The sequence below is a fragment of the Centruroides vittatus genome, unplaced genomic scaffold (assembly GCF_030686945.1).
Source record: "Centruroides vittatus isolate TY-2023 unplaced genomic scaffold, ASM3068694v2 contig_879, whole genome shotgun sequence".
Taxonomy (NCBI): Eukaryota; Metazoa; Arthropoda; class Arachnida; order Scorpiones; family Buthidae; genus Centruroides; species Centruroides vittatus.
The window spans coordinates 1,126,397-1,154,287 of record NW_027122571.1 but is presented as its reverse complement, the minus strand read 5'-3'; the positions used below and the strand labels follow the sequence as shown (position 1 = coordinate 1,154,287).

Below are 27,891 nucleotides of genomic sequence, written 5' to 3'. Positions count from 1 at the left end.
TTCAAAGTGAATGCAAGAGAAAGAAAAGGAAAGGAAACCTCAAAGAACTTATGTAAGACTTTATTTTCACCATCATACGTAATTATCGTGTTCTTTCGAAAACTCGTGTGTAAGTCATATGTAACCTCCTTAGACTGTAGGAATTTTGTGAAAGATCAGATTTATAGTGAATAATGTCGATTAATTTTGATAATTATTATTCACGTATAAGTCATTACTTACAACAAAACAGAATCTGAATAAAATAGAAGCCTGTTTAGTGGAAAAAAATTCTTTGGAATGGAACAATTTTCTGTGTTAAATTCTACCATAAGTCAGAAATACTTGTCCAACACAGAAATGGAAGAGGTTGTTGGGTACTAAGATATAACAACCTGGATAAAGCGAGAAATTAAAATTCCATTTGTAGACAAATAAGTTAAATCATCCCCAGGTGTAACAGTTATTGCAAAGCATGACAACTAAATCTGTATTTTGAGAACAATTTCAAGCCTTGTCAAAGAAATGAAAATCATGTGACAAGGGGTAATATGATATAGGGTTGTTGTTGGAATTAACCATAGGCAGAGTTAAGAACTTCCAAGAATCAAACAAGTTTCCAAGAATCAAGTTTTCAAGAACAAGTAACAAATGTAATTCATGAAAATAATGAGAATAAGATAATGCCAGTTTGTCTTGTATGGAGTTGTTAGTAACTAACTTATATCAAGTATTAAAAAATAAGTTGATTAACATTTTGATAATTACAGAAATTGAAGTAAATGATTAATTAGAGTATTAAAATTCCTTGAAAAGTTAGATCACAAAATAACTCGGTCTCTGTATTACTATAATGCAGGGGTCCCCAACCCTATGCCCGCGGGCACCATAGCGCCCGCCGATCGTTTTGTGTGTGCCCGCCACTGTGCGACCACGATAAAAATAAAAATATTTCAGTTTTCAGTAAAATGGTATGTAAAAGTTTTCTCATTTTTAATGATTAACCACACAAAAGTAGAAATGGCATCCAACACAGATAAAAGCACAAAGCGAAACGCGACCGATCTCTTTTTCCCCTTGCGCCAAATCTTCGCCAACCAAATTTCCCATACCTAAAATGAAATGAATCGGTCCGTTTCTATGGTTGCCGTGACAACGCAGACATTTGTCTGGAGCTCATCCAGCGTTGCCATATTTGGCCACTTTGCGCCAAATTTGGCTACCCTTTTTTTAGTTTGGCGTAAAAAATATCATTTGGCGCATTGGCTACTTTTTGGGTTACATAAATTTGACGTGGCTACATATTATTTATAAATATATTATTTGAATAAAAATCATTTTAAAATGGTGTTTTGTCGTTTTTGATTAATTACAGACCCAAATAAAACAAATATTTGAAATGTTTTTCAAATTATGCTTTTTTCAAATACGAGTACATTTTTGTTTGTCTCCTTTATAATAAATGAATATATCTATATCAGGTGACGAGGGACAGAGCCCGACATATCCGCTTGGACCATCCCGAAAATTCCTGGGGATTTTTCGACCTGATCGGATTCGATCCCGGGTCTCTCCAGAGGGGGTAGGCTGGAGGGGTAGAGATAAAAATTTTGGATCTTCAGAACGACGTTATCCTAAAATCCATTGTATCAGATGAGAAGTTCTGGAATATAGTTGAAAGAAACAAATTTCCATTCTTGAAAAAAGCAGCGTATAAAATAAAATAGTTTTTCGGTTCCACATACTTGTGTGAATCATTGATTTTATAATGTTCATTGTCGAAAACAAAGTACAGATCACGACTTACAGATGAACACCTTGACGATTGCTTACGAGCAGGAATAACATCATACTCTTCTAATTACGAAGCAATGGCCAATGAAATGCAATGCCAAAAACCACATTGACTTTGAGATTTATATTTTTTTTTGTAAAGAATTTTTATACTTTGTAGATTTTGTATGCATTGTTTAGTAATAACTTGTTTTATAAAAATTATTGTTAATATTCTTGTGTGTGTTAAATTACATTTTTGGAATTAAATGTTTTTCGTATATTACATGTATGTATTATTAACTATGTCCAATTCCAAATTCACCTTGAAAAAATAAATGGTGCCCGCCGTCCGACCGGTATTCTAAAATGTGCTCTTAGGTACAAAAAGGTTGGGGACCCCTGCTATAATGTGATTAGAAGTTTTGACAGAAGAGCAAGATGCTAGTTTTTAGAACTCAAATTGGCTTGTTTGCTGTTATGCGAGCTAATAAGGATGCATCTAAAATTTTTGGAAACAAGACATTTTTACAATTGAATAGTTCTAAATTCTTGCATTCAAATATTTCCATCTTTAGTTGAAATACCTTTGGATTAATTTGCATTAACTGTTAACTATCAGTTGCCAGTTGTATTACTCAACAACAAAAGGCTCTATCTCCATAAAAATTGAAAGTCAAGTCTTGCACTTGTCATCATGTCTAGTTAGGATTCTTTTACTGATCCACGTAATATTCAAAATTAAAAAACAAAAACCTTAAATTTCCAGCAATAAAAAACATTTAATAATAACATTTTCGACTGTTTTAAACAGCCATCATCAGTTAAAACGAACTTAAACAAAAGAATGCAGAAAAAAGAACTCAAGCAACTTTGCTGGAAATTTAAGGTTTTTGTTTTTTAATAGTTTATTTTCCAGTAGCTAGTTTACTTATTGCACGTAATATTCTGTGTGAAAAACATTCTGTAATAATTACAGAACATTTTTTCATATTAGATATTGGATCATATCAATAAAGTATAAGTAATTTCACATTTAGAGAATTTAGTAATGATAAAATATTCAAAATATTTATGCATTTTGCTAAATTTACTAATAATTTTTATTGCAATCAAGGTCCTTCTGAACAAGATAGTCAAGAAGTAAGTCTATCATCATCAGAAGAAGAAATTTCTTCTGACAGTGAACTCTATCATAGTCAAAGAAGCTGCAGTTGGAGATCTGGTTCTTCATGTGGGGTATATATAACACTTAATTATATATTCTTATAAAATAATATCAGCCATATCACTATTTTAAATAAAGTATATTCTTAGGAATATGATTCTGAACCAGTTGATGGTGATGTTATGTGGGATCACAATGCAACAGATTCAGAAGAATTTGATTTTAAAGCAACTGATAGAATCAAGATAACTGATCCTTCAGTATATAGAGATTGGTGGTGGGGAAGTGGCTCTAATAAAAGTGGATGGTTATCTGCTGCATATATAAGGTAATTATTATTTTTTCCACATTAAATATTTTATAAAATTTTATTTTAAAATTAACGTCTTTCATAGTTAAAAATAAAACTGTTGTGTAAGAATAAAAATTTTATTCTAAAGTTTAAAAATAACAATTTTAATTTCAAGTTTTTAAAGTTTCTATTATATGACATTAAAATTGATTTTAAACTTTAGAATACTACATAGAAAACTACATATTATTAAATGTATAGTATTAAACTTGTTTTAAAAATGAGAGAATTTGACCATTTAAGTCCGTATTAAATTTTGTTTGTAGTTTTTTGAGAATAGCTTAGAATTGAATTGAAAATATTTAAGAAAACTAAGAAATAACTTCGTGAATAAGAGGTTTTTTTTATAAATGATGTGTTTGTTATTATAGAATATCGTAATTTATAAACGATATATTTTCTTATTTCATTCTCTGTAAATATGAAAATGTAACTTATAATTACAAAAAATATGAGTTGATTGTGCATTTTCCTATATATATAGAAGCATTTTCATGATCCCTAGCTATATAAAAATTTTGTTTGAAAAAACTTCTTTTTGGAAATAAATTTCTCTATATTTATCAAATTGAATTTAAAATGTTCCCAAATTGTTGTTATTGTATACATATAACATACTTAACCAAAAATTGACAAGCATATTGTTTATTCTTTCTAACATTTTTGGCCATTGTTTGCAGCCATCTTCAGGATCATGTACAAATTGAGTAATAGAATATTCAAAATATAGAATATTGCATTTTTTACATCTAATATATGTTCAAAATTGTAAATTCTAATGTATGTCAAATATACATTAGAAGAGCTGTGAACAACATTTACACAATGATGAGAACAAAATTAGATACAAAAAAATTTTACAAATAACATTTACTTCTGATTTTGTTACTTTAGATAATAAGTAATGATTAAGGTCTGGATTTTTGGGTGCCACACCCACTTGATTTTTGAAAGGGACAGAGTGTAAAAAGACAAATTAAGTTGGTTTTAGTACAGTAGGCCCACTCATTACCAAATTGTTTAGCACCCAAATTGCAAACCTGCCCCAAAACAGTGACTAGCACCCAAACTATACATTTTGCACCCAGCTTCCCCCTTTTTTACATTTTCAAAGAATATGTCAACATTGTAGTATTTATGAAACCGTGCCGGTGCTTATTCTGCAACTTGAACACAAACTATATGGTGTATTTTCTCGGACACATGGCAAATTTCATCACTAATCAACTGAAGAAAAATTAGTGATGAAATTTGCCATGTGTTCGAGAAAATACACCATATAGTTTGTGTTCAAGTTGCACAATATGTCAACAATTATCTCTTTTTTTGGTGGTTTTTATTCATTCACTTGAGAGGAAAAAACAAATTCGTTAAACCAGACCACATATGCTGAGGAAAAAAATACAATAATTAGCTTACTCTCTTCTTTTGTTGAGAGAAAAGGGCATAAAGCGGAATTTTCTGGACTAAACAACTAAGCCTTAGGGTTATTTAAGAATGTAAACAGATTCACTGAAAATCTTCAACATGTGTTTTTTTTTCTAAGAAAAGAACAATCTAGAAAATTCTCTATTGAGGTCACCTTACCCTGACTTGTGAGCACAACATTTCCAATTTCCTTTGTTTGGTGTCAGCGACATTAGAAAATGGCAAAATTGTCTGCATCTAAACTGAACATTTTAGCAAATAAGTTTAAAGATGAAGGCGTATGCACAGACAGAAAAGTTCTTTGCTGTTCCATTTGTGATTATGTGATTTCAGTTGACGTGAAACACCAAGAAATAAAAATCAGGTGACACATAAGTTTGGAAAAGCATAGAGAAGGCAAACGAAAAAGGAGGAATTTTGAACATATATTTATAGGGGCACCTGGATGTTGTTGAAGACTGTGATGTTTGTTATGAGATGTACTTGATCCCATGAGCAGGATGGTACAATAGACTTTGATAGCAGTTTTTATAACACAAAGTACAGTTGACTCCACATAACTCGTCACCCAGATAACTCGACACCATCAGTAAGTAGTCAGTTTTCTGTGGTCCTGGTCGACTTACATAGGCATTAATGTTAAAAAAACTCCAGTTTACTCGACACCGTTTAACTCATCACCACTGGATAAGTCGACATACTTTTGCTGTCCTACACTCATACGTTGTCACCCCCTCCTGAAAAAATGAATTCACTCTGCACATGTGGCGCAAACTCATTTTTTTTCAGGAGGGGGAGTCGATTTATTTATTAATATATAATTAATATATTTAATAATATAATAATACATTAATATTATTAATATATATACATATTAATAAAAATGCCTTAACATTTTATGTATTTTTATGTATAAAATAATAACAGAAACAAAAAGAAAATATACAATCTACATCAACATCACACCAGAATCCAATTTTGCATTTTCTCACGCTAGAGGATTATGAATCCTTAGACGTTACTTGCCAACAATTGACAATTGCAAAGACGATGTTTTCAAGGTGTTAATGATCGTTGAAAAAGAAAGTCGAGACAGTTAAGTGCTCAAAACAAACAACACTAAACGAATTTTTCAGTTTTTCATCTACAGAGTAATTGTAAATGGAGGACACAATGTATTGTAAGCCTATATTACTGTATAACGCACTACTGTATTTTCATAATTGTAGTTTTGTGGTTTTTTTTCTAACTTTGCTTTAGTTGTTACATTAGATAACTCAACACATTTCTACTTCCTTTGGGGTGTCGACTTATGCGGACTTGACTGTATTTTATTTGTTCACAACGAACCAGTTCTTTTTACTAGATCCCAACTGTACGACCTTATCCTAGGTCATATACACAGGCGTTGAATATATATATATATTTTTTTTTTTTCAATTAAACTGACAAAAAAATTAACTTCCTAGTACACAACAAATAAATGCGGGACAATCTAACTTACTCTAACTTAAAAACTATACTTACAACTACCTTATAACTAGAGGAAATGAAAAAAATGGAAATTAAGAATAAAGGACAGAGAAGAAGTTTAGGAAATACCCAAGATTTTTTGAATCGATGAATCTTGGGGTAAGACACCTTCTCCAATTCTTTTCTCCTTTTATATTAATATTTTTTTGATTTTCTTTCTTGCCACAGACCTTCTTATCTTTCACTGGTCTCAATATTCTACTTAGATTTTTGCTGTTCTGTCACTTCTTTCTTGGATCCCTCAGCACCTTGCAGTCTCTCATCATATTCTTTTTTTTTCTTTCTTTTTTTTCTGTACTCTGGAGCATTGCCTTCCTCATACCTCCTCTAATGGGATCTCCTACTAGAATACCCTACTCTCCCACCATTTCTGCCTCGGGGCTTCACACCCTCTTTTGTTTTTCACATGTTCTCAGAATTGGTAGTCTTATCCCCACAGGAGAAGGATTAAGAAAGAATGTTCTAGAAAGAATTTTAGAACAGAGACAGGAAAAGACTTAAAACTAAATGAAAATATTTTAATATATACAAAATATAGAATGGTCATGGCCGACGGCCACAAGACAATCCTGTAGTGTTTATACTGGAAGAAACAACGGATTCCACAAAACGGTACATGCTGAACATTCTTGTTGTACCACTGACCACAAGCTATGTACAACCAATGTTGTTCAAAATATACCAACTTGAAAATATGAACTCTAATATCTTGTTGTTTGTTGGGTGTCTTGGATAAACAGTGTGGTATTCTACTGCGAGAACTTTGAGAAAATTAATGCATTTATCAACGAACTTTCTCCTGGTGATTCTGCAGCCATCGACAGTGTCGAGAAACTGGTCGCTGATCCAGTAGAGACCACAGAGCTCTACTCTGTGCATTTGTACAAGTTATTGGTGGATAAAATCAATGAGCTGGAAAGACATGGAACTGAAATGCAGGATCAGTGGAATGTTGTAAGTCAGGTGCTTGATGTTCTGGATGGATGGTTTTGCCCTGGACAAACTGAAATCTAGTTTATCAAAAAATCACAATTTGAGAAATATTCTGAATTGCACTGAACTAGAATTCTGAATAAAACTGAAACATGTCCCCTTAGTCTCGTTTGACGTAAAAAAAATCTTTTTCCTTATATAAAGACATTCTATCCTCCAAACGAGAATACTTCACTTTTAAAAACGTTGAAATGGTTACTGTTGTAAATTACAGTGCTCATCTTTATGTCTAAATTGCAAAAAGCAATTACGTAGTTTGTAAATATAGTACATCTTGTTGTTTTTTGTCTTAATAATACAGCATTTAAAAGCATCCAAACTGGCACCCAAAATGGAGAAAAAAAGCACCCAAACGAGCACCTAATCCATTCTAAAACTGCATCCAAAAATCCGGATCTTAGTAATGATGCAAAGTTTTGAATAGTATTTAGAACCAATGAGTAACCTGAAATAATAATAATTATTTTTATAATTCTAAGAATTAATATCAACTTATATTTTTAACAATTAATTATATTTTTTTAATTTATTAGGAACACTAGAAAATATAATTTTATATTATAATTGAATTTTTTAAATTTTTTATTAGTTGAGTGCAAATAAAGAATCATCTGATAAGGAACCTCATTCAAGACCTTTATTGCATAATTTACCTGGAAAATTTAGTAATGATCAGATAAGAGCTAGTGTAGTGCAAGAGATAATCACAACAGAACAAGATTTTGTGAAACATCTAAAAGACGTTGTAGAAGTATGTTTTACTTTTTCTTTATCAATAATAATACTTTTAATTTTGATAAGAAATTTCAAATACTGAAATTTATTTTAACTTTTAGTGGATAACAATTGTATGTCTACTTACTTGTATTACCGACTTTCTTAACTAGTAAGTAGACACAGTTGTTAAGAAGCATCTCAAAGATAAAATTCAACTTCAGTTTATTCATATAAAATAAATACAATATATAAAGGAATGTGTTACATATTTGTTAATAATAATTTGTTAATGTTTGGTATGTTGAAATTGTATGAAAAAACCAGGGCTGTGGAGTTGGTAGATTTTTACACAACTTTGACTTTTTCTTACGATTTGACTTCGACTCCGACCAGGGGCGGACCTGTTAACAAAGTAGGCCTAATGTTCTGACGTCATCACGTGACCTTAGAATATTAGCATCAATAAATATAGTTCTAATAAAGATAGAACGTAGAAACTTTTTTATTCTGAAGCTAAAATATGCCTCTAAGTAATGAGTCAATACGATAATTTTTACTTTTCTGTTGTTATATATAACAGAGGAAAAGTGTAGCCATCATTCAAAAAATGATCCCACCCCAAATTTTTGCATTTTTGGACTCAGGGCACCTCGAAATGTCAAGATATGCAAAAGATTCGAGTTTTTTTGTTCCCTGTATGTACAAATGTTAGACTGTATGGGAGGCACGATTTTGAATCGTAGTCGGATGGTTTAACACAGGAGTTATTAAGCCTGAAAATTGTTGAACTAAATCGGTTGGTACACATTCTAACATCCGTGCATACAGAAAAAACCCTGAATGCTTTTGCACTTCTCTACATTTTGAGGCTTCCCAAATCCAAAAGAGTAAAAATCTGAGAAAATCATTTTTTGACTGATCGTCATTTTTTTTTCCTTTCTTATTGGCCTATACTGTATAACAGCCGGGAAAGTAATAATGATGACGATTCTGATTATTTTTAAAAAAATACAAAATAAATCGATTTTAAAAAATTAATTAAACATTAAAATTTGACTCATCTACTGAATATATAAGTTCACATTTATTGACTTATTTGAAGATGTCATTGGTATTTGGTAAGCATGTATGAATAAAAATAGTAAATACATTCTTATACAAACAAATTAGTTTAATAAAAATGTTGTACAGTACATAACATACTAGTATATTGGGTAATATATAAGTATACAGATACATTAAACTAAGTCAAGAATGAGAAATATAACATTTAGACTGGTAAAAAAGAGGTTGCTTATTTTGCCATGTTGATTAATTAATTATTTTTCATCTCTTATAAACTGAATTACTCCTTACAAAAACAATCGCTTCTATTAAGTCAGCATTCACTGAAGCTCTTAAATCATATTTAATAATTTTAAGAGCAGAAAATAAACACTTTACTGAAACTTGGTTTGTGACAATGCTGTGACAATCAATGTTGTATTTTGGATAATGTCTGGATAGTGCAGTATTGCCGTTTTAACATCAGACTTGAAGAGTGGTCAATGTGATTTATTTTTTCCAGTGCGTAATAAATATCAGCTTCAAATTTTGTATGATTTCCTTTTCTGTCTGTTCTCATATTAGAACTCAAGCTTAATTTTGAGGGTAGAGACAAGTTTTATAAAAAAATTAAAAAAAAAACTAGCAGATGGGCCAGATGTTGCTCACGCAAAAAGTAACAATAACGAAGATTAAGTTATTTAGATTATAGCCAATTTTACCTGTTTTCACTGGGTGTAAGAATTAGGTCCTCTATCTTCCGAGACAAATTAGAGAATTTTTAGATGGATCTAAAAGTGTGTTCGATTTTTCACAAAAAACGCAAAATACCACATCTAAACTAGTACGGTAGAAACAGAGTTCTTCAGGGTAATCCTTAACCCTCTTCCCCCACAAGAGGAATTTCCAAAAATCCCTTCTTAGTGTGCATTCTCATGATGTATTCTAACTGTGTACCAAATTTCAACTCTTAACCTTTTGAACTCTGAGCTTATCATTATTATTATTACAGTATTATTAACCCATCTTGTTTATATTATAAGATTGTGAATGCTAATAACGAGTAAAATATTCATGAAGTCCGACCACACTGGAGATATGACATGTGACCTCTTCTATGTCTCTACCCTGTTGACCTTTAATAAAGAACCAAAATTTAATAGCATTAATGCCCTTTATACACATGCTATTGTGCCAAATTTTGTTTTTTAAACTTTACTCATTCTGAGATATTGTTTAATAGTTCAGAACAGAATAAAGAAATTAAACAAATTAGATGCCAACGTATGCGCATGAACACACGAATTTTTCCCTTTATTTGGCATTTTTTGGGTTTATAGGATTTCCAAACGTATAGATTTGCAAAAAACTCGGAGAGTCAAATGTGACACGATTCAAATACTTTTTCGTTTTTTATATACATAACATGCTGGGAAAGTAAAAAGGAGTCGGAAGAATTTTTGACGATTCCGACTCCGACTAAAATACCAAAACTCTGCAACTCTGACTCTACAGCCTTGCAAGATATACCAAGTTACTAATGGCTGTATTACCAGAATAATTTGATCTTACAGGTGGCTGTATTTCAATTTGATAATATTAATGATTAAATAATTTAATTAAATTTAAAAATGTCTTGAAAAATAGTGTGAGGAACATTGATCAAAAGTTGTAGCTTTGAATATCATTCTGGTCATTATTTTTTTATTTTTATAAATTTAATTCAACCATTTAAATTATTAAATTAATCATTAAAAATTATCAACAAATAGTAGCATACTTAGTTACATGGCCAAATTAGTCTGATAATTAAATGATTTAATAGCCAATTAGTAATTCAGTAAATTTCAGCAAATTGTTAAAGTTTGTTATTAATAATTTGATTGATATATTATTCAAATTTTCTTAATTTATTTAACATAGTTCATAGAGTTGTAAATTTATAGTTTGTTATTTTGGTTTTTAGTAAAGAAATGTTTATACTCTTACAATCTACTTTTCTAAAAATACTATCTTCTTTACTAAGAACAAAATAATCACTTTCAGAACTTTATAATAACTTCATTTATTTTATATAACGGTCACAGAGTCACTGTGCATGCTAGTTAGTAAGCTCCCCTCCATTCTTCTCACAGATTTCTTTCCCACGTTCTTCCGGACATCATTTACATTGGCTGGGTCTGAATAATCACTACTACAAATATATATTCAAAGACTATACAAACCATATGAATTATTATTTCTTTTTTCTTCCATTGAATTTTATATTTTATTGATGAATAAATAAATTATGTATATATGCAGTATTTACATTAAATTCAAATAAAAATGTTTGGTTCTCTTGTTGATATATACATGTCCAATAGAAACATCTTATCATTGTTTCATTTCTAAATAGCTTTCTCATTCTAATTCTAAATGAGTTAATCAAGTGTAATGGTATCTTATTTCTATCTTATACAATTTTAATCACAAAAAGTATGATATATTTTTACAGTATACAGGTATCCTTCATATAATATGATAGTTATGTTCCAAAAACATGCCATGTTATGTGAGTCTGTACTAACATGGCACTTTGGCACTTTTTTGCCATTTTTAGCATTTGGAACCTAATCCTATGTTTTGCATTAGTCCTATGAAACAAAAGACTAATGCAAAATGTAGGGTTAGGTTCCAAAGGTTAACAAAAGTTTTCTATTCTTTTTAGCACACTCCACTATAGTGGTGAAGTGCTTATGTTAGGACTTTTGCCTGTCTCTCAGATGTCCATGTGCATGCACAGTGACTTCACTTTCGTTACGTAAGTGTTATGTTTCGTTCAGTTCATTTATTGCGCATGTACACGTGCATGCGCAACAACTACTTGATTCCAAGAATTTATAAAATTTATTTTAAACAAAAATAATATTTGATTCACTTTTGTGGAGTGTGCTATGAGAGCAGCTTGACCTAGCTTGTTCATTACTAAAAGAAATATGTTTATTAAAACAATCAATAATTAACTGACAATCACAATTACAATTTACAATTAATACTAGAAATTTTGAATTTTAAAATATTGGCTAAAAAATACTATCATACCATTATATGGAGTGATGTTGGCTTTAAGTATATTAATAACCTAGACTCATAGAATCTTATTGTAATATAAGCATTAACTTTGTCATGCAGAGTTTATTTGATTTCTAAATTTTTCAGTTTAACTTCAAAATGATCATAGATGATTAAAAAATGCTCTCTAATATCCCAAATACTCTCTATATCTAATGTAATATAATGATTTTCTATAATTTCATTCTAATTTTTTTTTCTTTTGGTTCATTTTTGTATTTAGGTTTTTCTTCTTAAAAATAAGTTTAGGAAAGTAATTCAAAGATTTTTGCTGTTGCTATAAATCAATTATATCTGTCCTTTTTATATTATATGTATTAAGTACCAGTTAACAATATAATTTTTATCTAAAGTATATTTTCATACAGCTATTATTGACAATCTCAGTCATATGTATTTTTTATACTTCTAGCCTAATGCTGAAATTTATCATTTTCATTATAAATATCCTTACTTTCATCATAATCATTTTTATGTCTATGCAATACATTTCTTCTCTAAACTCTCATATTTACTGCTCTTCATCATTTCTTATGATGTCAAAAAGATTATTCTTTCCTGAACATTGCTGTCATAGTATAAGAAATACTATTATTAGTATTTTTGATATCTCAAGCCTATAATTACTATATTATCTTCTGGAATATGTTTTCTTCTTTACCAGTTAATCATATAATTGTTACAACTTTAATTGGTTATATTAATAGCTTTGTGAAATAATAAGGAGATAATAATTAAAGGAATAAGGACAATTAATTGGACAGTTAGCTGATAAGGTTTAAAAAAATTCAGAAAAATTTAGTGATAATTAAAAACTAGAGATAAAAAAAGGCATTTTTTTTCAATATTCTAACTTCATATGAAGTGAAAAAAGTCTAGAAAGAAGAGTATTGAATAGGAATGTATCATAGAGTTATGAAAAACAACAATAACAACAATCATAAAAATGAAAATGTTGATATAAAATTAATAAATACTGAAACAACTTTGGAATTGACTAAATGAGGATAGAAATATTTTGTGTCAGTTGGGACTGAAAATACTTAATTCAAATAGAAAAATAATTTGTTTATCTATAGCAAATTTATTTGAAATGCCCATATAACAAAGAAAAGAAAAAAATCTTTAAAAAAAAAAAAGGAAAAGCATGATTTAGATCCTCATTTCAAGCACTGAAAAACTACAAAAATCTTTGAGTATTAGAAAATTTTTTAACAAATTAGGTTTATTTTAAAAGCTTAGTTAAAAAATTCAAAATTCAATTATTATCAATATTAATTTAAACTGTTTTGATAATGAAAATATTCTAAATGATGATAAACTTCAACATCCCTTTTTTGAAGATTTTTAAACATAATAATATATTAATAAATTTATTCACAATTTTTATTCACGAAAATACATAATTAAAAATACTTTCACTCAAATATACAAACTAAGTGTTGTCAATTGAACTCAAATAAATGAACAGCCACAGTTTTATCTGTTTTTGTTGTTAAACTGATTCTCCACAATAAAAAGAAGGAAATCTGATTTAATATTTGAGAAAATTTTTATTCTCTATATTTTTTAGTTATTATATACAATGATAAAATATTTACAGTATAAAGTATTAATCTGGATTTTCTTTTTATTATTATTATTACATCTTTAAGTTTTTTGTATACTAAATTTTCTAACAATAATTATATTTTAAATAGAATTTTATAGTTTTTGAAAATTTTTAATAGTAATTTATTTACTCATAACCATATAATAATATAAATTATATAATATAATTGTTAAATGATGTACTGATAATTTAAATAAATTGATTTATATAACTAGTAGATTTTGTATGTCTAAAATAATTAGATATTACTTTATAGGGTTATCTAAGGCAAGTTAGACGTCGTCCTGATATGTTTACTGAAGATTGTATAGCTACTATTTTTGGCAACATAGAAAGTATATATAATTTTCAAAGTCAGTTTCTGAAACATTTACAAAGTTGTTTTGATGCTGACAAACCACATATGAGTGATATTGGTAACTGCTTTTTAGAACATGTAAGTTAATTTTTATCAAATTTATCATTTAAAATTACATTTAGTAAATTTATTCTTGGTTATATTATATTTTTAAAATTGATACTAAAAATTATTTAAACTTACATAAATAATTTAAATTATTTGCTTAGAAAGCTGTCGTTATTACATTGATATAAGGCAATTCCTATGTTACTGATTCACGTAATCAATTTTTATTAACAATAAAACATCCAAGCACATTAATGCAGAATTAACATTTTGTAGTAGATACTGCAATTTCAAGATATCTGGAAGAATTAGTTCATAAAATAAAGCTCCCATTCTAGCACAGTAATAAAGTAATTATATATATATATGTGCATGTAATATAGAACAGTTTCCTTTGAGATCACTATTTGCCACTGTTTTAAATGTCAAAGGTACTATTTGAAGGATGATAATGTGAGATTACATATTAATGCTGAATCTTCAGAAATGCATCCAGTGAAGTATCTTTTGTCGCATAGTTTCATGATATAGTTTTTCGCATAAATCTTAATTCAGTATCACACGTATTTTCACTAATCCCAATTGAAATGGAAATCAAACAAAATTTAAGCCAAATTCTGTAGAAAAGTGGCTACTTTGTTGGTTTTTTTGCCAACAAAGTATCCACTTTTCTACAGAATTTGGCTTAAATTGTTATTTTAAATTGTTAAATTGTTAAATTTTCTACAGATTTGGTTAAAAAGTGGATATTTTGTTGGCAAGAAGCCAACAAAATATCCACTTTTCCACAATTAAATATCCTCCTTCAATATTATTCAGCTAATCTAGGACAGCTCTAATAATCAGAATAGTCAAAATACAATTACAGTAATTAAATCATTGGTATTAGCATATATGTATATATTTTGCATAAATACAAGAAGCTGTTTAGATTAGAGTTTTGTTACAATTAAAATATGAATTAGTTATTTGATTACTTATGTGAAATTGATCTTATAGTTATATAATTAAATGAATAAAATGAAAAAAAAGAAAGTCACAAGTTGCTATACACTTTTTAATAAAATACTATGTTTCTTGTAGGTTTTTTGTGCCCTTTATAAGTAAGCAAAGCTGTTTGCATAAATGGGTAATATACAAGTTGTAAACTTGAAAAGAAATACATGAGTAGTTAATGATTAGTTTACCTAATAACTTTCGTGTTAACTGCAGCATGGTATAGTAAGTTACATTTGTAGTTTTACATTCACTGACTTGGATTTGATTTTCCCTCAGTTTTTCTCTTTAATTTATTATTAATTAAAAATAATGAAGAGAAAAATATGAAAAATGAGATAAACAACAATAAAGAAATACAAAATTTAAATTTCTTTTAATTGAATATAAAAAATAAAAATGATTAAAGATATGTAGATTTTGTAAATTAGAAAATAAATATTTCTGAAATAATTGTTAGGATTATAAGAGTTATAAAAACATTGAAAACAAACCACTTACTAATCAAGACCATCAAATAAAACAAGAATTTTTCAACTTATTTATTTCCAATTAATTTTGATTTTTGGGAGATTTTTCCAACTGCTTCTTGATTTATTATGCTCATTTCAAGTAATATATCTGCAATTAAATATGTTTTCTTGTTAGTAATAAAACATGTTTTATATTTATATTAGAAAACTAATTGTGAAACAAAATTAATACTCATTGGGCTGGAAAAAACTGTAGATCTATAAATTTCCACTGTTGTCCATTTGTCCATCTATCTTTCCTTAATCTCGAGAACAGAGTTAGATAACAGACAAGACCAGATATGGAAACCTTAGGGATAGGAGGCCTCAGTTAACTATATACAAACTTCTGATGCAAACCAGAAGTCATGTTATTTCAATTCAAAAATTTTTCCCTGAAAGGTGTTAGATAGATGACTGGCACGACTCTATTGTTAAAGGAAAAGTTTGATGTACAGGGGCAAGCCACTACTAATTTGAGGTGGAGAGCATATATTTTAAATGAGATAAATTAAAAATTGCAGCCTGGCATTGTGACAATGTAACAATAATTATAAATATTTTTATTCTTAGTATACTTTGTAAAAACCATTAAGAAAATATTATATTGAATTTCTAAGTTCTTCTTTCAAACAGTCATTATATGGAAAATCCATCAGTATATCCCTACTTTGCATATCCAAAACAAAAATCTAATTCTCAATCTTTTCCTTAATAGCATAACAGCTAGCACACAAATGAACAATTGATGAAACAAATTGTAATTGGACTGATGAATTTAATGTGTAAGATTAGATGTGCAAAGGTATCTTAAGGTGTTACATTCTCTGTTAACAATATTTTTGTGCATATTTTTTACAACTTACCAATCGTTATTGTATTTTCAATTATTCACAAGTCAGACTCTGGTCATTAAGCATTTGTAAATATAAGACAATAACAAAATTTTAAAAAATAGCATGTTTGATTTTAATTAAAGACAAATATAAATTTTTAACAGCTGCAAAATAAAAAAAAAATTATTTCTTTATTAAATTTAATTGAATAAAGTTATTTTTATATAAAAAGAATGAGGCTACAGGAGGATCAAACCTGGAATCAGCAAGTCCAAAACTGCAAACATAATAAAGGTTGTCAGACGAACTACTTATTAATTCCATATATATTTCTTTTTAAGTTTTTTCCTTGTATATTGTCCATTCATGTAAATGGCTTTACCTGCTAAAAAGGACACTGAGATGTATAAGATATATAACATTTTATTAAAAAATGCACATAGCAACTTGTGACATTCCCTTGTAAGATATTAGCAATTGTCTAAATTTTTATTACAAATTATCTATTGTAAATCTATATCTAATTTTTTTTAGTTGAACAATTTTATTCTGAAAAAGAAGTTTGTATTCATCGGCAAAAATCCCTTTTTAATTTTATTTACAGCTATGTATGGTCTTTCAATTAATCATTTTAATATAAAAAGTCTTGTTCTTGAAGTTAATAATGCATCTTCAGCAGTTAAGAATGCCTATGCAATACTTTATAAATCTTTGTAATAAAAATCTTTGTTCCAAGAAAAATAAGTAAAATTAATCTCAATTAAAACAATGTAAAACAAAGAAAATGTTTTTGAATTTAAATAACAGAAAAAAGACATATAAAGAAATAAGAAAGAAAATGATTCAAGTAGTGATGCTAATGGAATAAGTCATTGAACAAATATCATATTTAGTATCACAAATTGATAATGTTGAAATAGTAATTACAATTAAATCAAAATAAGATTTTTTTATTGCTATCTATAAATAAATGAATGATATTCTCCGAAATAAATGAGAAAAACTACAAAGCATTTATCATTTTTCTTCTGTAAATGAAATTTATTAAGTAACAATATGCCTCTTATATACCAACATTGGAAAGGCCTCACTCAAGTAATTGGTTATATTCTGAAATTTATTGTTTTTAATTAGTATCATACAATTTGAATTTTGTTAACACTTATTTGTAATTTTGTAGATCATAAGATATATTTTGTAATAGGCTTCAATGATAATTAAATTTTTATAATCTTGGAGGGAATATTTTTCAAAATTTTTCATAAAATATTCAATATGTTAATATAATTTGTACAATAATATTAATATGACATTTTATTGTTTTCTGGTTCTTTTATTGTACTTTGTTTTTATTATACCTTAGAGAATAATATAATTCTTTAAATTTTAATTTTTTAAAATTTTTATTACTTTTTAAAATCAAAAACCTTCAGTTTCAAGATGGAGTCTTAAAAGACTCCATCTTTAGATCTCACATTTAAATTTTATAATCGTTTAATATGAACATTCTTTATTTTGAATTTAAATTTACTTTCACATTTTGGAATAAATCTGAAAATGAAATCTTACAGATATTAAAAATATTTATCAAATAATTTTTTTGATTTCTGAAGGCTATAAGCTGTAATTATTAAGAATATCTGAGTCAAGAAATATAAAGATGTCAAGTTTGTTGAATAAATCTTTTTTAAATTTTACAGAAACAACAATTTAAAATGTATTCAGAATATTGTAATAATCATCCTTTAGCTGTAAGCAAACTCCAGGAACTTTATGCTGACCCTAAATATCTTCATTTCTTTGAGGTAAGTGCTTAGTCCTTTAATATGAAAATCATATTTTATTTAATATACCAGTATAATTTTTAAATAAATAATTGTTGTAGATATTTTGTTGTTTTCTTGAATAATTTTTGGTATAGAAAACTTTTTGTGAAGGTGTTTTTATGATTTCAAAGCTGTAGATTAAAATATTATAACAAAAATAAAAAAGTTGACTGTAACAATATTAATATATAAACAGTCAAAATACTGTAATTTTCTAGGAATTATCACATTCACAGATGCCATGATCTCTAACCAATTAACAACTTTATTTTACCCAGATGTATTTCAGAAATTACATTATTTTCCTCCTCAATGGGTTTCTTCCAAGCTAAAAAAGGTGCAAACAATTTTCTGATACACTTCCAATTTCAATGTTTCAACCATTTAACCACTTTTATACTACAAAAGTTTTCATCTGTATTTCTTTGTAAACAATATTTTGTTTACAAAGAAGTCTTCACTATTATTACTTTCATACATTCTTCATCACATCATTTGCTAACTCTTGAACACTATGCCACCTGTCCCATATCAATCTAAAACCAATTCGGATTATAATCATAGAAATAATAATAGTAAGATTGTTACAGTCAAGCTTTCAAAAATGTCTAATCAAATTATTATTCGTTTATATAAATGTCTCTTTAAACCAAAAACACAAATTCTGGTAGACTATCTTACAGCCTCAAGGTCAGGAACATCCTTTATTGAAGATACGGGTTACATATGCATTTCGGGCTTATTTAATCTTTAAGCCCCTGTTCAGTGCCATACGAATAATTTTGCAAGGTTTTCTTACAATGAATGTCTGAATAAAGGTTTTCTTATGAATTCATTGTAAGAAAACCTTGCAAAATTATTCGTATGGCACTGAACAGGGGCTTAAAGATTAAATAAGCCCGAAATGCATATGTAACCCGTATCTTCAATAAAGGATGTTCCTGACCTTGAGGCTGTAAGATAGTCTACCAGAATTTGTGTTTTTGGTTTAAAGAGACATTTATATATACAAACAAATAAACAGCTACTATTACAGAAAATTGGACAAATTATTATTATTATTGTGAGATAAGCAGAGGATCAGGGGTTTATCCTCGCTGACCACTTACACTGCACGGGTTGGCAAAACCCGATCTCGTTGTTGTTTCGGATGGCTAGGAGGGCAAAAAAGTGAGTGGGGAGGTGCGTCGGTAAGTCGACAGACGTCTTGGATTGACAGGAGACAGGTTAACAAATAAAACATTTATTGAATAACTAGAATACCATACAAGGTGATTACAAACTATTCTACGGTACTATGCGGTTATATGCAAGTAGATATAAAGCTCAACAAATTCTAAACAAACAGGTGGCTATGAGCTAAGGCTATTGCTGTTGCGGGAGAGAGTTTACAAAGATCCTAACAAAATACCTCTTGGTGTGAGATTGGACGATATAGTTCGATGTATGGTGGTCGCCGACAATGTGGAAGAGGTGCTGTAGGTCTTCTCCGATGGGACTTTGTTCCTGGGCATGGAGACGGACACAAGTACAATAATATCTTCCGATGTGCGAGCGCCCTAAGTTTCCGGTGGCACGAGCTTTTATAGTGTTATTGTGGGAAGCTGTCGGTTGTTAACGGTGACTTGCAAATTCTTGACAGCTAAGTGTCAACTTTCCCACCTAACTGTTGATAGTTACTGGAGACCTCTGCTCTGTTTCTCCGCGAGGAGTTTTTTCTATCGGTGAGTGTTTACAAAATTCTTGAACAAAAAAATGAAAGTTTTCTTTCATTTACACAAATTTTTCCGCTAAAATCTGCGGTCTCACATTATTAATTATTGTAAAACTTATTTCTATATGATTTAGATTGATATATTTATTTTAAGATATTATAAGTGTCTTTTTAAAAATAAATATAAAATTTTTTTTAATAAACAATAAATTATTCTGCTTGTTAAGAATTCATAAACTCTAACACTTTCTAACCTAGCATTCATCTTCATAACTTAACACTTTTGAGTATAAAATTTTTGAAACAACAAAAAAATAGCAAAATGATTCTCTTGGTACAAAATTTCATAAATCCAAAAAAGTTTTTAATTCCAGCATTGCTGAACATAACCTTTCACTGTGGAACAAATTTAACTTAGTTTTAGTGGTTGTCTAGAAGTGATATCATCTTGGGCAACATTGAATATATTTTATAAACACTTAAAAACATTTAATGTAAAATATATAGTCTATTAAAACTGCATAATATTCTAATATATTTGGTGGAAACCAAAACAAAAGTAAAACTTTTTAGCATAAAGATGAGCCTTGTGCTAAAAAGTGATAAAATTTTGTGAATGGTATCCCCATTAACACAGATTAGTTTATTTTTGGTTTTTCAATTCAATTTATATCAGTTTCTAATATTTTTTAAAATGATATTTTATTTCTTCAAATAAGAAAAGCACAAGATCTTTGAACCTTGCAAATGCAACGGCTTAATATTTTCAATGTTTAAAAGTCTTCATACAGTAGCTATAAAACTTTAAATAATTTGTGTGTGTTTTATAGTTAATTAAAACACATCTGGCATATGCTGAAACAATAATTACTACATAAAAATAATTAAAATGTGTTAAAAGTTTTTTCACAATAATGATAGGAAAGTTTAAAATTATAAAAAGTAAATTTTTATAAAAATTCAATATTTTAAATTATTTTGTATTTATAATTTCAAATCATAATGCCAGATTCATTGGACCATGACAATTAATTATAGATTTGTAATTAAATATATAGATATTAAATAATTTGGACTTCCTTCAATTTAAATTACTTAATATCTGTATATTTAATTAACTAAGTTATGGTCTGATGAATTCAGCATTATTATTTGATTATTAATGTACAGTACAATATGGCCATTTAAACATCTATTCAGGGGCAAAAGAGATCTTTCCAGCATTGCAAAAGTGTATGCATGTGATGCATGCTTGTTCCAATAGCCAAAATGAATCAATTTAAGATAATTTAACATAACATATAAGTAATCTCTGACCATAAAGGAATAAAAACAACATTATAGAAATTCATGTAAAAAGTAAACTTTATTTTATTAGAGAACATATTCAAAACAACTGTTTTCACAGCAATATAAATATGGCATTGTGGATGGCGAATAGCATTCTTAGTATCATTTCACAGGCCTCTTGTATGCATCTCTCTAGTTTGTTGACATCACATAGGTCTGTGGGATATGTATGATGTATATTCAGACTTGACCCACAGGAAAGAATCCAGATGGATTAAATAATGAAGAATTTGGTAGCTATTAAACAGGGCCATCTTGACATGGAACCGTTCTGTGAGTCACTGAGGTATGTCTGTCCAGAAGTGAGGTGGCATGCCACCATGCTGGTATTAAACCTACTGTAGTTGTGCCAATGGCAGGTCATCAAGCTACGAGTATTCATTATTCATTCCTGTTATTTTTAGGATGTTCAGATATCATCACTATTCAGGGTTCTGGGATCAAGGAGCTGATCATTTCAAATTCCACACCAGACATTTAGGTAATACATATCTGGTGCCATATATATTGCATGCATTGTGGTCCATGGCATAGCGTAGTGGGGGCGGCAGGGGCGGCCCACCCCAGGTGGCACTTTTAGGGGGTGGCAAAATTTCACAATAAATAATATCTTGTAAAAATACTTAAATAAGGGGGCGGCAAAATTTTCCTCGGCCCCGGGCGGCTGACACCCACGCTACACCACTGATTGTGGTGCATACTCTGCCCAGTTGTGCCCATTGCAACAGTTGTATGCCCCAAGCTAGGAAAAAGTGCTATAACAGTCCATTAAAATATGCTGAAGGAGTTGTGGTTCATTATGCTGCAAATTTAACATTATATTGCATCACTCAAATTGCTGTGCAGCATCCTTTGCATGTTGTGCTGGTTGCAAGATGGGTGCATCTTACAGCAATGTAATTAATATCTGGTGTTTTTGTGTCTGCTGCATCCTAACCTAATATAATGAAAGATAGAGATCTATTTTGCTCCTGGGAACCTATTCTGAGTAGTATCGTTAAGCTAACGAATACAATAAAAATCAGTTTCTATCAGAACCACGTGATTCACGTTTAATCAACTGTGAAAATGCTATTCTGAGCCGTACGTTTCGTTTTCGGTGCCGATAGCCACGTGCGATAACTAAGCTTTTGTTATCGGTCACTCTCAAGCTGCCGTTAGGAACATAATGAAAGTGGAAACAACATGACATCTTTTCATGTAAGAATGATCTTACTTCACGAGCAATTGGAGAGAGGGGACAGCAGTAACACCGATTAAATTTAATACTCTTTCTTCAACTTCAGTTAATTTTTGATTAACTGAAGGCCCACCTCCTGTTTGAAACGTTGATTTTTTTTGGTTGTGAGGCTTTACTTTTAATGTTTGCTTTCCAGTCACTTCATGTCTATACAAATAATATTTAAATTTAATAAGATGTATTGCATTTGACATTTAATCATAATACTAATTCTAATTTGGTTATAAGGTTTATAGAAGTAGAACTTGTGGCAAAATTAAGTTTGTCATTTTATTCTTAATGAATGAATTAAAAAATACATTAATTACATGAAGTTATATAGAAATATACAAAGAAACTTAGACATACTTTGTATAATTGTAAAATGTTAGCATTATGTAATAATAGAAATCTTTATTTTGTAGATTTTATCTAAGTTTAATGTCAGCTTTAATTCATTAGTTTTAGTAAAAAAAAAATACATTCTGTATACGTAACTTAACAGTAAACTATACACTATACATAAATGACTATCTATCACATAAATTATAATTTTTAAAAACAAATATTTGCTTAACGGATGGGCTGACAAAATATACCCAGTAATAGACCCGGATATTTTAAAACAAAACAAAACTATATCACTAGCGCTAGTACACGACAATGCTAAAATCACGTGCTTCGCTTAGAAAGTGGCGGGTTGCAGTCGCGTGACAAAATACAATGTTAACTAAACTGTGATTGTAACTGTGATTGGTTAAAGCGTAATAGCTATTGATAGCATGGAACCCAGACGGATCTCGACTGACTACCCGTAGCGAAACCCACTTAACGTGGAGCACAGAATAGCGATTTGTCTAAGGTTCGTTAACTGCCTTTCAATAAGGGGACTTATCGAATGTCCCGTGTATTGCTCTCGTTCAGTTATCGGAAGAGCTCAGAATAGGTCCCCTGGATAGATGTTTAAGTTGGCACCCTATATAATTCAGCCTTGGTTTACTATATAATTATTATGTATATATAACAAATACATTTTCAAATATAAAATTTTTTTTAAATCTCAGTACAAATTAGAAACAATAAATATTAAAAGAGGAATCAAAATTCAGTTTAGTTATCTGTACAACATTATTAGAACATTAAAGTTTATTTTTTATGTATTAAATTTTTAAAATATCATACAAATAAATATACAACTAGTTTCCTTCATTTTTAACTATAATTTAATGACTTCCTGGATGAATAATTTTATTAAAAATTATAATTTTAAAATCAAATTTTCTAAAACCTATTTTCTGATTAATATTTAATTAGAAGTTTTAATGTACATTCTGATTTCTATTGATTATAGAAGACCGATATTAAGAAAGGTTCCTGTTATTTTTAACGAGAATCTTTCTTAATTGTTGCATTTAATTAAATTTATATTGTTAACATTTGATGAATTTTACATTATTAAGTATTCATTAAATTTTTATACTATAAATTATAAAATGGCTCATTTTGCTATATTTAGGCTTGCCGACTATTACAAGAAATGATTGATATATCATTAGATGGTTTTCTATTAACACCAATTCAAAGAATATGCAAGTATCCTCTTCAGCTTGCTGAACTGCTGAAATATACTTCATCTGACCATAATGATTATAAAGCAGTTACAGATGCTTTTGCAGCAATGCAAGAAGTTGCTCACATGGTTAATGAAAGAAAAAGGCGAATGGAATGCCTTGAACAGTTAGCTACATTGCAACAGAATATTGAAGGATGGGAGGTAAATTATCATCATTATTCACATCTTATTTACAATTATTATTCTTATACTTAATGTTATTAATTAATAAAAATAATGCATAACTTAGCATCCATCCAACACTATTTAGATATGCTTAAAGAAAAAGTTAATACACAATATAAAATTTCTAAATGTCATTTATACTGTGAGAGTCACAGAAATGTACAATGGTCCACGAAAGGCAATACATGAATAAATAATGACAATTATTTATTTTTTACGTGATTATTTTTTACGTGATCCGAAAAGAATCCTGTGTTAATACACAGGATTCTTTTCGGATTCCAACTCTGAGCATTACAAGATATCCAAAATCGGAGCAAGGAGTCAAGTAAATACAAATCAAGGGAACCCGTTCATGACAAATAAGTAAAAGACAGACTTGTAATCTTACAACTAATACTTACACTAAATGATAGAAGGTTTTAGTATGATAGAAGAGGAGGTTATAAAGAATACCTGGGTTTTTTTGTATGGTCTTGATGCTCTTCTGGTGGGGAACCACTATAAATCCTGTTTCCCGATAATCTTTAATTGGATCTCTTCAATGATCCTCCTTATACAAAGAACGTTTGTCTCTCTCTCCTCACATTAACAGGGTCCTTTCTCTCCTTTGCAGGCCACCTTCATCTCCCTTTGTCCTTCTAGACGACAAGCAGGAATGTACCTTTCACATGTCTGCCTTCACCGAGAGTTCGACCCAAGAATCTCTCTTCTTATCTGTTATAGTAGCCTCAGGGCTTTCACTTCCCATTGTTAATGTTGTTCTTAGAAAGGGTTACCCCCACCCACAGGAAAGGAATGTTAGCTGAAAATTCGAGGAAAAAAAAAGTGGGAAATAAAAGAAAACTTAAAACTAAATTTATATCTAAAATATATATAGTAATATGGAGTATCACCACAATACATTAGAACATTTATTGACCTTAATGAAAGGAAAGTTTAAAATTATAAAAAATAAATCTATATTAAAATACAAATATATACTAAATAATACTAGCTTTCTCTGGCTATAATTTTTAAATTAATCATTATTACAATTTGGAACTAGATATAGGTGGTTTTGCCATCTCATATTACCCTTAATAATTAGAACAACTCAGGCTAGATTTAAATGAGATAAATCCTGCATATCAGGCAATGCCTTTCAGATCGTTATGCCTTTCAGATTGCTACTTGTATTTGTATCTAGAAACAAAAATAATTATTATATATATAATTTATAATTATAATTACCATACAGTTATATAGGTCAATTCATTGAATCATTTAACTTATATTAAAATATACTTTACACAGTTATATGTTTCTATACTTATATACATGTGTAATAATTATATATATTTAAAAAAAAATATTTTTGTGAAGTTTTTCTCTACTACAGTTTAAATGAAAACCTTAAAAAAAAGTATTAACTTCCTGTTGGTATAGTAATATAAACTTATAATCAATATCTCAAGAATCTATATTCCAAAATAAAAAGTTTCATACTAAACAAAATGATCATCATAATTAATTGGGCTATCATTTAATAATAGCTCAATTAATTATGGTGATCATTTGGTTTAGTGTCAATGCATCAAGCTTTGGGATGTTTATTATATAAAAAGCTTCATTGTGAAATATTGATTCATTTTTGGTTCTACATTAATCAATGGTACATTCATAAAATCAAACGAGTTAAAGGCATTACTGATGAGTCAGTCATAAAGTACAAATTTCACTCAATGCATATGTTCAATGTTGGTGATGTTTTAAACAAAAATCCAATAAAATTCACAAAAGAAAGAGAGTTTACTTTGTGAAGAAAATGGTGCCTGGTAAAATCAATGTTTCTAAATGTACTTGAATATTTAAATTGTGGATTAAAAGGTGAAATGAAACAAATAACTATCCTTTTGAAGCAATCTAAGAATATTTTGGATAAGACTGCACTAGCAACATTCATAAATTCAATTTTAGAAATAGCCATATTGTTATAAACAAACCAGTCAAAATGTCTAACAAAAGTAAGAATAGTCATTCTCATTTAACTCATTCAACTTTATGAATGTAACAACTGAACCAATACTCAGCAGAAAGAATAATTCATCAATAAATATGGGCTGCTTAGAAGCATTTATTTGCTATACATAAATGTAACTGATGATGGCCTATACATTAGGCTGAAACGTTTGTGTATAGCAAATAAATTCTTCTCAGCAGCCCAAGGTATTTATTGACGAATTTACGAACGTATCCCAAATAAGTAGTTAATCGGCTTTTTAATTCCAAGTATGTTTTTATTATTAAACATTTTTGAAATTTATCATTTGGAAGATAAAGATAACAATGGAAGAAATTTAAAAATTCTAATATTTTTAATATGAATATATATATTTGAAGTATTCAGTGAACTTTTAACTTAGATCAAAGATTTTAAAATGTTTAAATAAAACCTGTTACTCATTATGTGAAAAATAAGAAAAATAACTCTTAAAAAAGACTGAAATATTGCTAGTAGCGATTTACAGATTTATTGTTAAGAATAATAAATATCTAGCAAACAAAATAACATACACCAATGAACCTTAAATAAATTTCAGTGGAAAGCTAATGCAAGTAAACTGTGCACAAATGTTTTTGATCTTTACTACAACACTTCAAAGCATGGTTACTGTAAAAGCCTTATTTATAATTTAGCCTGCACTTACTCCAACAGAAATACAGAAAGTACTTACCCTAATAATGATGTGATATCTGAAAAAAATTAAAATATACAAGCAACCCGTACTGTGTGTTTCTAGATTACAATTATGATATGCATTACCTTTACAAAGAAATATCCTTACATTGGGATGTTAAGTTAGAATTCAAACATAATCTTACTATTTATAAGATTCCTAGAAATGGAAAAGACAATGTTAACAGATTTAGGGAACTGGGTATATATAGGATTCTATTGGGAATAGAACAACCAATTCCAATACAACCTAGAGCACATATGTTCCACCAAACAATTACTCCAAAAGAGGCTAGCCAAACACAAGCACAATATAGATAGAAGAAAACACACCATTTTTCTGACAATATAAACATCTGAGAATAATGTGCAAGCTCATGTTGACAAAACTACCCTCATCAGACGAGCTCAACAAAATGAACACATCAGGGCAATGAAAGCCATTGAGATATTCAAATCCAAAAAAAAAAAGTTATTGTATTAATTTCAAGTAATTAATTTCAAGGACAAGAAATTCTTATCACATGCCTAGCAGTCTTTATACTCGTATGACAAACAGAGGCAAGATGTTTACACTTCAAAATGTTAAATCAAGAATTCTTATCTCCAAACATACATAGGGGTTATGGAGTCATTTTATATTTATTACTTATGTATTGATCTCGTTAATGTTTATGTTAATTTACTTACATAATTTATTAATATCTCACACGGTGTAAGGAACTGAGTCCGAACCTTATTTTTTATTTTATTATTATTTCCGTTTTATTATCTTTTTGTTTGGGGTTTATGTTTATTTAGG

General features: G+C 29.0%; 2 protein-coding genes across 2 annotated transcripts in view; both read left to right on the top strand.

Annotated features, from left to right (window-relative positions):
* LOC136983265 (uncharacterized) overlaps positions 1-8,113 on the top strand; it is a 134,695-nt gene extending 126,582 nt beyond the window's left edge. Inside the window, exons 6-10 of the mRNA XM_067279970.1 lie at positions 2,870-2,991; positions 3,070-3,248; positions 6,974-7,187; positions 7,816-7,977; positions 8,063-8,113. Coding sequence (XP_067136071.1) covers positions 2,870-2,991; positions 3,070-3,248; positions 6,974-7,187; positions 7,816-7,977; positions 8,063-8,113 — 728 coding nt within the window. The remainder of the gene's footprint in view (positions 1-2,869; positions 2,992-3,069; positions 3,249-6,973; positions 7,188-7,815; positions 7,978-8,062) is intronic.
* LOC136983235 (spermatogenesis-associated protein 13-like) overlaps positions 7,782-27,891 on the top strand; it is a 34,827-nt gene continuing 14,717 nt past the window's right edge. The window contains exons 1-4 of the mRNA XM_067279922.1: positions 7,782-7,977; positions 13,970-14,149; positions 18,164-18,268; positions 24,089-24,346. Coding sequence (XP_067136023.1) covers positions 14,003-14,149; positions 18,164-18,268; positions 24,089-24,346 — 510 coding nt within the window. The 5' untranslated portion in view covers positions 7,782-7,977; positions 13,970-14,002. The remainder of the gene's footprint in view (positions 7,978-13,969; positions 14,150-18,163; positions 18,269-24,088; positions 24,347-27,891) is intronic.